We start from the raw sequence: 11,537 nt of genomic DNA on the forward strand, positions 1-11,537 counted from the left end.
AAAAATTACAAAATAAAGTTTCATTCTAAAGGTAAACTAAGTGAAATTTGAAAACTTGAAATTTCAATTTTCACTTCTATCAATTTCATCATTAAATAATACATCTTTTATTTCTGTCACATCAAATAAAGGATTTGTAATTTTAAGTAAATCAAAACTCTCTAATAAATTAAGCCTTCTCTAGCCTTCTTCATTTCAGAATCAGTCTTGGGGGGTTTTCTTATCGCCCTAAATGGGAAGCCATTAATTTGACCCACCTAGTTTTTGCTTGGGAAATTATTCAATACTCCTGGAGTATCACGTGACCATACTCCAAGTCAATTACCAATTACTTAATCTCATGTTGTTCCTCCATTCCCAATATGAATTGTGGGCCCTACGCCTCTCCACCAATCAAAACTTTATGAAGCACCACGTGTCTATATTTCGAGAATACTGAATAATCACCTTCCTTGTAGACAATATGTTCATAGTTTGTAGGGCCAACCCCCAAACTTTTGCTACTATTCATAATACTTTGGAGAACTTTCATTTCTTTTCATTTCTCCACTAATATCCTATAGTTTGGTGTACTTTCAATATATCAATCTTGTATTCATGAAGTATTCAATTGTCAAAGAATATACAAAAAATATCCAGTACGTATTTTGAATATCTATTACACATGCAGCTCTATCAAATATGAGTATCAGTACCTAATAAGTACATTATACGAATAAGGTAATATTTTCAAAATACCGTGCTTCATAGATTTTAGGTGAACTTTATCTCCTGATCTGAACTCATGAACCACACTTTCGACCTCGATCCAACTATACCCGGATATTTAATTACCTTAAGAACCACAATTTTGACCTCATGAACCACGCTTTTGACCTCAATCCTTCATTGATCGTCGAACTCTAGCAACGCTGTCCCATCTATTCATTGCAGCATAAACATTAGCGAGTTGCACATAATAAATAATTTTGCCTTCATAAGCGTGAAATATTCGGATAGAAAGACTTGAAAACAAAAGATCCCGTATCATATTCCTGATATCAAATTTTATTCATTGCCTTACATGTACGTCACCACACAGGATTAAAGCCTGTTGAAAGGTTTGATAGACTTTTCTTATTTTCAAAGTCTTTGGGCAAACTAAAATCTTAAAAAAAAAAAAAGAAAAGAAAAGAAAAGTCTTTGTCACAGTTTTCTTTGAAATTTCCAAGTCCTTGCCTTGAAATTAAATGGGATGGGATTGTCTCCAGGTGGCACTCTCAGTCCAACTAATTTTATAGAGTCCACCACTCAGATTATTCAAATAAAAAATTAGGTTGATGAAATATCGATCGTCACTTGATCTGATTATATTTGTTTGAAACATTCATTCTTTTTCAAAAAAATGTAATTGGATCAAATAATTATTGAAATCCGATTAACTTAATTTTTGACACAGATAATCTACTCAATAAACTTTACAAAATAAACGATTTAAATCGTTGAGTTCAATCCAAAATGGGTGGGACTAGACAACCAACTAGAGAAATCCATTTCTAATTCAATTATATTTTCTACAAAGGAAATATCATTTTATACTTCAAACTTTCACGTATTTTTCAATGTGGCTCTCAAGTTTTGATTAATATCAATTTTACACCTAAACTTTTAAAATTTTGATCAATTTGACCTCTGCCGTCACATTCCGTCTACAATTTGATGGAATGTGTTGATATGGTACCAAAGTTCAGTTGAAATTTTATTTACACCCCAAACTATACCTTAAAAATCAATTTACCCCTCAACTATACCTTAAAAATCAATTTACCACCCACGTCAGTACATTCTGTCCAATTGTAAACTGAATGTGACAACAGAGACTAAATTGTTCAAAATTTGAAAAGTTTAAGTATAAAATTGATATTAATATAAAGCTAGAGGTTAAATTAAAAAATGTGTGAAAATTCAGCAGGCCAAATGATATTTTCTCTTTTGTGCAAAGCAAAGTCATACTTTCCTTATGCAAGTCAGTTCTCTCATGTTGGTAAAATCGACTGGACTTGTCCAATTGCTCTATTGTGGGCTCACCTGAGCCTACGTTAGCATTTTAAATCATTCATTTTATAAGATTTGTTGAGATAGTTATATATAAAAATAAAAATAAAATAAATTGATTAGATATTAGTAATCACATGATTGAATCACACTTATTTTTAAAAAATGAACAGTCTACTCTTGAAGCCACCCATTCTCTCAAGATAAACGTAATTTTGATCATATGACTACTCTTTTCCAATCAACTAATTTTTTTATATGAATAATCTACTCAACAAATTTTACAAAATGAACGGCTCAAATCACCTCAATTAAAAATGGACTTACAACAGATCAACTTGACGGTCCAATTTAAACTCATGAAGGAAGCGTTTGGCACAAGCAATCAAAAAGTATTCATTGTCATTTATATCTTTGATATTTTCTTTGTAACTTTGCCTTTATATTCTCTCCCTCTCTCATCTTTTACTTCATCTCACTCTAAAATTATATCACAAAATACTTGCTGAAGTACAAAGGTAAGTAAGTATCTATGTTGTATTCCTATGATTATTTTAATGAATAATGCTTGGGACCCCCTTTTGGGGGTCACCCCCTCACCCCCCTTTGCCACGTGGCAGGGGTGATTGGTGGAGCAGGAAAAAAAAGAAAAAGAAAAAGAAAATGTAACCAATGAGAGAGAGAGGGGGTCAAAGGGGGTGGGGGGAAAAGGGGGATGAATCATTACTCTATTTTAATTTCCTTCAATGTTTTATTTTATTCATCGGAACACCAAAGTCTACACGATCCACAACTAGAAAAACCAATGATTGGCCTATTTCCATATAACCACTTAACAGTCTGTTTGGATGGGATGATTGAATGAATTATTTTTTATGTTTAGTTTATAAATTAAGAAATTGTGAGAAATGAAGAGAAAATAAACTCTCTTATCCTGTTAATTTTATTTTTCAACGAAAGTTGTGAGATTTGATAGGAAACGGACTAATTGCTTATATAATTTTATAATATTGAGATTGTTCGTTTAATTACAAAAGCAGAAAATGAGATCTCACTTCTATCCCTTTTTATATACTTTGCTCTCTTATTTATCCAAATAAGATTTGAAAATTGGGTAAACTTTGAAAATATGTTATTTTAGTTATTTTTTAACTTTTTACAAAAAAAATGTGTAGAAAAATAAAGAAAGTCATGTTATAACTTATAATGACTTTTTGGTTTTTTGGCTAAAACGTTTAGTCTCTATACGAGTATGATCAAAAACTAATGAGATTTGATGAGAAACAAATGGATTGATTATATAATTTTATAATATTAAGATAGAAAAATCTCGCTCACATATTTTTTATAGATAGTGTTTTTTAACCTATCCAAACAAGATTTGTACGATATGACTCAAATTGGGCAGAATATCTCAATATGCCCAAAGAATTTTAAGACCTAGTGATGTGTAAAAAAGATGATTAACTAGTGATTAGAGAAGACCAAAGAGAGAAATTTGATAAATATTCTAATATACTGTCACATCATTAGATTTGAAAAGTAGATCTACCTTCTAAGTTAGAATAGCACAACTCTATGACCAAATAAATAGCCCAAATAGAAATTACTTAAGATAGTCAAGTGCTCTTTGTACTTTTTTTTGCTTGTACAATACCCTCCTGGAATAAGATTGACAACTATGCTATGATGTAGATTCATTTGGTAAATATAATTCCTACATATATCATTTACAGAATGATTCACAGACCAAAAAATCAAGAGGTTAGAACTACATGTGAGGCCCAGCCTCTTATCTTTATGAATCATCATGTGAATGAATGATTTTTGTGGATATAGGTATAGCACAACTCTAACCCAATTGGTTAAAACACTACAAAACATGTCTCATATTGTTGTGAACCTTGTTTGCAGTTGGAGCAACAGCTTTAATGGCTTCTTCCGCTATCCATCATCTCCTCTTCCTGCCTTTTTTGCCTTTTCTGCCTGTATTCAGTGCTTCCAACATAACTTTGGGCTTGTCAATTTCTGCCATTGGTGACAACTCTTCATGGATTTCGCCTTCGGAGGAATTCGCTTTTGGATTCCGCCAACTTGACAACACAAACATCTTCTTGCTTGCCATATGGTATGCCAAGATACCTGACAAAACCATAATCTGGCATGCAAACACAACTAGTCAGGTGCAAACAGAGTCGAAGGTTGAACTCACAGCAAGTGGCCTCACACTGAATAGTCCTAATGGCCAAGCAATATGGAAGGCACCACTTCCACTTGACACCACCATTTCTTATGCCACAATGCTTGACACTGGCAACTTTGTGCTTTCAAGTAGTACTAATAACTCTGTTTATGCATGGCAGAGTTTTAGTTATCCCACAGACACTATCTTGCCAACCCAAGTATTGTCACAGGGTGGCATGTTGTATTCTAGGTTGACTGAAACCAATTACTCGAATGGAAGGCTTGAGCTTCGTTTCATGAATGGAGCTCTTGAACTCAAAGCTGTCGCCTGGACTAGCCGACTTGCTTATAAGGCGTATTACAGTAGTGGAACGGCTTTCGCCAACCCTTCTGAATCTAGGTCATAACTGGTTTTCAATCAATTAGTGGATATTTATATAGTGAAAGGGAATGGATCTACTGTCGAACTTTCATGGCCAAACAATGTTCCAAATTACGCCAACAACTATCATCGTGCAACATTGGATTTTGATGACGTTTTCAAACAATATTTTTACTCAAAGACTTCAGTCGGTACCCAGAGTTGGTCAGTTGTACGACACATCCCTGAAAACATTTGTACCCAACCGACAAACATTCCTAGCTGCCAATGCCCACTCTGGTTTTTGTTTACGGATCCAAATAACAAATTTGGTGGCTGCCAACCAAATTTCTGTATAGGTTGTAGAGTAGATGATGGATCAAGAAAACCAGAAGACTTGTATAATTTAACGGTGATTTTGAACGTGAATTGGCCATCCGAAGATTCTGATAGTTTGCAACCTTACAATCAAACACAGTGCGAACAGTCTTGTTTGCATGATTGTTCTTGTACGGTTGCCATATTTGACGGTAATATAACATGTTGGAAGAAGAGGCTTCCGTTGTCTAATGGGAGAAAGGAGGGTGCAATAGCCATCATCAAAACAAGGAAAGGTATAGGTGTTCCTTCTCTGGGTAATTCTAATGATCCATTTTCCTACTCAAAGAAAGAGAATCATATTCTCTTGTGGTCTATTCTCTCTGGCGGCTCTGGGCTCTTCAACATTCTTTTGCTAGTTATAGTTTCTCTAGTGGTTTTCTCATAGCATCACAAGAAATTGAAAAAGACTATATATGATTCTAATGTTCCTGAATCAAATTTGCGTATTTTCATTTTCGAATAACTCAATGAAGCAACACAAGGTTTCAAGGAAGAACTGGGAATGGGTTCTTTTGGTATTGTTTATAAAGGTGCACTGAAATTTGGTTCCAAGAATCAAGTTGCAGTCAAGAGGTTGGACAAGTTGTCAAAAGGAGAGAGGGAATTTAAAACCGAAGTGAGTGCAATCGGGAAAACCCATCACACAAAAATAGTCCAATTGGTTGGATACTGCAATGAGGGGCCTCAAAGACTTCTAGTATACGAGCTCATGACCAATGAAAGTTTAGCTAATTTCCTTTTCAGCCTTCCAAGACCCAGTTGGTATCAAAGGACTCAAGTAGCGCGGGGAATTGCAAGAGGACTAGTGTATTTGCATGAAGAATGCGATGCCCCCATCATCCATTGTGACATAAAGCCTCAAAACATGCTCATCGATGAATATTTCACAACATGAATATCCGACTTTGGATTGGCAAAATCTTTGATGTTTAATCAGTCTCGGACTCATATTGGGATAAGAGGAACTCGAGGATATGTGGCTCCAGAATGGTTCAAGTAAAGAAAAACTTGATTCTGTATTCAATGAATCCATCTACTGATATTTACATTGTATTTATAAAGATAAAAGTCTAACTAACTAACTAACTAACTAATCATAGTTACAATTTAACTAGAGTTCTAACAACTCATCTAACTATCTAATTGTCTAACTGGCCTTAGCAGAGGAAGCCACATACTGTGGCTTGAGCTGTGAGGAAGCTGTGGTGTCTGACTTGAGCTGTGATGATTGAGCTTGAGCTTGTTTATTCTCAGTAGTCTTAACATCCTCCGTCAAGCTAATAGGGGAAGAATGAGCCAGAAGCTTGTTTTAAAGAAATTGAAACCGAGAGGTAGAAAGGGGTTTAGTAAGAATATCTGCAAGCTGATCAGAAGTAGGAATGTGCTTGACAATCAATTGGTTGGAAACCACATGCTCGCGACCATAATGATAATCGACTTCAATATGTTTCGAATGAGCATGAAATACAGGATTGCTAGACAAGGCAATAGTAGATAATTGTCACACCATAAGGTAGGTGGAACAAAGAGAACATGCAGATCTTTGAGAAGCATACCAAGCCAGCTAAGTTCAGCAGAAGTTTGAGCATGAGCTCTATATTCAGCCTCAGTGAAAGACCGAGAAACCGTGGGTTGCTTCTTGGCAGACCAAGAAATCAAGTTGGGACCAAGAAAAACACAAAACCCAGTAGTAGATCTGCTATCCAGGGCATTGCCAGCCCAATCTGAATCGGAGAAGGCATTGAGAGTGAGAGGACCTGGTTGAAACTGGAGACCACAATCAAGAGTTCCTTTAAGAAATCTCAGCAATCTTTTGACAGCATTAAAATGGCTAACCAAAGGAGAATGCATATGTTGACAAGCAGAGTTCATAGCAAAAGCAAGATCTGGACGTGTGATTGTCAAATATTGAAAGGCACCAACAAGACTTCGATACAAAGCAGGTTGATCAAAGGGAAGATCTGCTGTGGACAGAATGGGTAACTTGGTAGGCATTGGAGAAGCAGCAGCCTTACAATTTGTCATACCAGCTTTGGCCAAAATATCAGTGGCATACTTGGCTTGATGTAAGAAGAAACCATTGGCAGAGGATTGAATGGAGATACCCAAGAAATAATGAAGAAGACCCAAGTCTTTCATAGAAAAAACCTTATGCATAGCAATCACCAAGGAATGAATCTAAGTTTGATCATTACCAGTGAGCAAAATGTCAGCTACATAGATGAGGAGAATAGTGATAGAAGAAGCAGTCTTTTTGACAAACAGAGAGGAATCACAATGGCTTGCAAGAAAATCTTGAGACCAGAGAAAAGTAGAAAAAGTGGAGAACCATGCCCGAGGTGCCTGTTTAAGACCATATAGTGCTTTATGCAACTTACAGACTTTGGTAGGATGAGAAGCTGCAATAAAACCTGGAGGTTGAGTCATATATACTTCCTCATGAAGAACACCATCGAGAAAAGCATTAGAGACATCCATTTGTTTGATGGGCCAACCAAAATGCGGAGCAAGGCAGAGAAGAATGCGAATTGTAGGTTGTTTGGCAACAGGACTGAAGGTGTCTTGATAGTCTAGGCCTTCTTCTTGTAAATAGCCTATGGCAACCAGCCGGGCCTTGTATCTAGCAATAGAACTATCAGAGTTCTTTTTAATTCTATACACCCACTTGCAACCAATGCCATTTTTATGGGGAGGAAGATCAACCAGAGACCAGGTCTGTTAGGATTGAAGAGCCTAAAATTCTTCTTTCATAGCTGTAGTCCAATCATCAGCTTCCTTATAGGAAGTAGGCTCAGTAGGAATATGAGAAAGATGAGCAAGATGAGGAAGAGAAGCAGATTTAGATCTTGTGATCTTAGAGTGAAAGTTCAATGAAGAAGATGGAGCAGATAGTAACAAGGGTAAGTCAATATGAAGAGAAAAAATAGGAATGGGAGGTGGAGAAGAAATAGGATCTATAAAAGGAGAGGCTACAGAGAAAAGAGCTGAAATTGGAGCAGCAATAGGAGGCTGTGGCAAGACAAAACCAGTAGGAATAGCAGCAGTAGCAGGCTGTGGCAAGACAGAACCAATAGGAACAGCAGCAGAGATATTAGGAGAAACTGTGGCAGCAAATGGGACAGACACAGCAGAAGAAGCTGTGGCAGCAGATGGGAGAGACACAGCTAGAACAGCAGGTGCTGCAGAGGTAGACACAGCAGAAACAGGAGAAGACCAGAAAAAAGAATGCAATTGAGCAACAGAGGGAGCTGAGGCTGGAAAAACAGCAGAAGAAGAGGAAAATGGAAAGCAATTTTCATCAAAGAGCACATGTCTAGGGAGATAGATGTGACCAGAAATAAGATCAAGGCATCTATAACCTTTGACTGATGGATGATAACCAATGAAAACACAAGGACTAGACCTAGGTTGAAGCTTGTGCTGAGTATAGGGTCTTAACCAAGGAAAACATCGACAACCAAAAGTTCTGAGAAAAGAATAGTCTGGAGAAGTGTGAAACAAAAATTCAAAATGAGTGAGAAAGTTAAGTTTAGCAGTAGGTAGTCGATTAATGAGCACTACTGCCGTAGCTAGAGCTTCAAACCAGAGATGCAAAGGGAGAGAAGCATGATGCATTAAGGAAATGGTAATCTCAATGAGATGCCTGTGCTTACATTCAGCCATTCCATTTTGAGCTGGAGTGTGAGGACATATAAGATGATGCAAAATGCCTTTATTTTTAAGAAAAGTTTGAAATTCTGTGGATAAGTATTCACCTCCATTATCACTGCGAAGAATCTTAAGAGATGTAGAAAATTGATTTTCAACCAACACTTTGAATTCAAGAAATTTAGAGAACACCTCACTTTTGTAATACAGAGGAAATAGCCAAGTAAACTTGCTAAAATCATCTATGAAAACTACATAGTACTTGTAACCAGATAGAGAGGCAGAAAAAGGACCCCAAACATCGAAGTGAATAAGAGCTAAAGGCTTATTAACAGTAGAATTAGACAAACTAAATGGTAATCTATGTGTCTTAGAAACACAACAATCAATACATAAACCAAATGAAGTAGGTGAAGACAAATGAGAAGTGTTAACAATGTACTGAAGCTTCTTAGACGAGGGATGACCAAGTCTGAGATGCCAATTGGGACTGGAATTGTCTGCTGAACCAGGGACAGAGGCAGGAGCAGCTATGGTACTAAAACAGGACTGAGGTGGAACAGCTGTAGAAGCCATAGAAGTAGATTGAGCATGAGAAGATAATGGAGCAAGGTATAGACCTTAAGAATGATGACCTCTATATAGCATGTTCTTGGTAACCTTGTCCTGAACAAGAAAACCATGAGCATCAAAAGTAATGGAACAATTATTATCTGAGGCTAATTTATGCACAGAAAGAAGATTGGAGGAAATATGAAGGACATGGAGAATATTATGAAGCCAATGTGGAAGAGAAGGAGTAGGGAAGAGTCCATTACCAATGTGTTGAATAGGAAGAGTAGAACCATCACCAATTGTAACTTGATCATTGCCATGATAAGGTTGATAATTGGAGAGATGATTTAAGTCATTGGTGATATGACTAGTAGCTACAGAATCCACATACCAGGTAGGAGAGGAATTCTAAGAAGAAGAAGATGGAGTAGAAGCCATATAGGCTTTAGGTGTGGATGGCCTGGTGAAAGCCTGAAAACCTTGGTCCATTCGATGCCAACAATTTAAGGCAGTATGATTTTGTTTGCCACAAATCTGACACACAGAACCAGAAATAGTTGGGAATTGTTAATATATGGAAGGAGAATTGAAGAAGTGCTGCCTTCCTCCTCTACGAGCACCTCGAGAATATCGGCCACTTCTGAACCCTCAGCCTCTAGCAGATCCACCTTAATTGGAGTAAGGTTTTGTTGTGGCAGCATAGGCAAAAGGAAGCTCAGGAGTATGAGACTGTTTAGTAGCATGTTCAATATGAATTTCTTCAGAAGAAAGTAAGGAACACAATGTGTCAAGAGAAATATAACCAGATCTAGCACGAATAGTGGTCTTAAAAGCATTGTACTCGTCTGGAAGGCCATTTAAGATGTATAAAACAATGTCTTCATCATCAACAGGTGCACAAGCCAAAGCAAGTTGATCTGCTATAGTCTTAAACTCAGTGAGATAGGTACCCATGGTTAATCCTTTCTTGGTGAGGCAATTCATGTTGTTCTTGAGTTGATGAATATGAGACCGAGAAAGAGAAGTAAATTGAGATTGAAGAGCAACCCATACCTCACAGCTTGTTTTACAATGAAAAACTGAAGTGAAGATGACTGGAGACAAAGTAGCTGTGATGCAACTGAGGAGATGAGCATCAATGCACATCCATTTTTCATACTCAGGATTTGAGACCTCCTGATTCGCAGAATCAATTATCACAGATGAAGGACAAACCTGTGATCCATCCACAAAACTAATGAGATTTGTTGCACGCAATATGTTCTGCAATTGATTCCTCCAAGCTATATAGTCTGTAGAATCTAATTTCACATTCACGAAGGAACTGAGATTGGAGATGAGCAAAGAAAGATTAGAAGGAATTGATGGTGACGATGACAGATTTTCCATGAAGAAAGCTTGAGCTTTAAAGATCGTTGAAGATATTAGAAGATCTTTGAAGATATGAGATATGAGGATCAGTACTCGTTAGAGTTTCATATGCTCTGATACCATAAAGAAGAACTTGATTCTTTATTCAATGAATCCATCTACAGATATTTACACTATATTTATAAAGATAAAAGTCTAACTAACTAACTAATTGACTAACTATAGTTACACTTTAACTAGAGTTCAAACAACTCATCTAACTGTCTAACTGTCTAACTAGCCTTAGCAAAGGACGCCACGTACTATGGCTTGAGCTATGAGGAAGCTGTGGTGTCTGACTTGAGCTGTGATGATTGAGCTTGAGCTTGTTTATTCTCAGTAGTCTTAACATCAAGAATGCACCTGTGACAATTAAAGTGGATGTCTATAGTTTTGGTGGTGTTGTTGGAGATCATTTGTTGTAGAAAGAGTGTGGCGATAGAGTGTGGGGAAGAAAAGGCAATACTAACAGATTGGGCTTATGACTGTTATATGGGAGGCAGACTAGATACTTTGGTAGACAATGATGAAGCTGCCATGAGTGATATCACGATGCTGCGAGGATGGGTCATGACGGCACTCTATTGTATACAAGAGGACCCTTTGAAAAGGCCTACAATGAAGATGGTGATACAAATGCTAGAAGGATATGCTGAAGTTCTTATTCCCACTAGCACTAGTACTTCTTTTTCTTTAGCTTCATGAGACATGAAGACACAGGCTTGATTAGGCAACTCCTCTCTTCATTTTTTTGTATTCCTATCTATGTTTTGTTGTTATTTTATGAGCCAATGCTATGTGAAAATATAGCTCTAATAAATAATTTTAAGGGATTTTTAGTGTTAGAAAAGGCATATTAGGTTCTATAATCTTCTCTCAATGCAGGTAGTATTTCAAATGATCGGTTGGATGGGAGATAAAGTTGGTCTTATCCAATTTATTATAAAGTTGGTCCTATTTAATT

At 36.8% G+C, this 11,537-nt stretch overlaps 1 protein-coding gene and 1 pseudogene across 1 annotated transcript; both read left to right on the forward strand.

Moving 5' to 3' along the window:
- Positions 1 to 3,965: 3,965 nt before the first annotated feature.
- On the forward strand, positions 3,966 to 5,345 carry LOC114256538 (G-type lectin S-receptor-like serine/threonine-protein kinase LECRK3). Its single transcript, XM_082900525.1, has 2 exons — positions 3,966 to 4,581; positions 4,660 to 5,345. Exons 1-2 carry the CDS (start codon positions 3,966 to 3,968, stop codon positions 5,343 to 5,345), a joined length of 1,302 nt encoding a protein of 433 aa, XP_082756651.1.
- Positions 5,346 to 5,462: 117 nt separating this feature from the next.
- On the forward strand, positions 5,463 to 5,855 carry LOC114256548 (G-type lectin S-receptor-like serine/threonine-protein kinase RLK1 pseudogene; annotated as a pseudogene).
- Positions 5,856 to 11,537: the final 5,682 nt, after the last annotated feature.

Source organism: Camellia sinensis, chromosome 13, assembly GCF_055761805.1.
Source record: "Camellia sinensis isolate YWXY chromosome 13, ASM5576180v1, whole genome shotgun sequence".
NCBI classification, from domain to species: Eukaryota; Viridiplantae; Streptophyta; class Magnoliopsida; order Ericales; family Theaceae; genus Camellia; species Camellia sinensis.

Bases quoted from the DNA above. Each gene is read 5' to 3' on its own strand.
- LOC114256538 (XM_082900525.1), top strand. From the start codon at position 3,966: ATGGCTTCTTCCGCTATCCATCATCTCCTCTTCCTGCCTTTTTTGCCT. The intron at 4,582-4,659 runs GTAGTGGAACGG...ATATTTATATAG, and splicing joins TGCTTATAAGGCGTATTACA to TGAAAGGGAATGGATCTACT.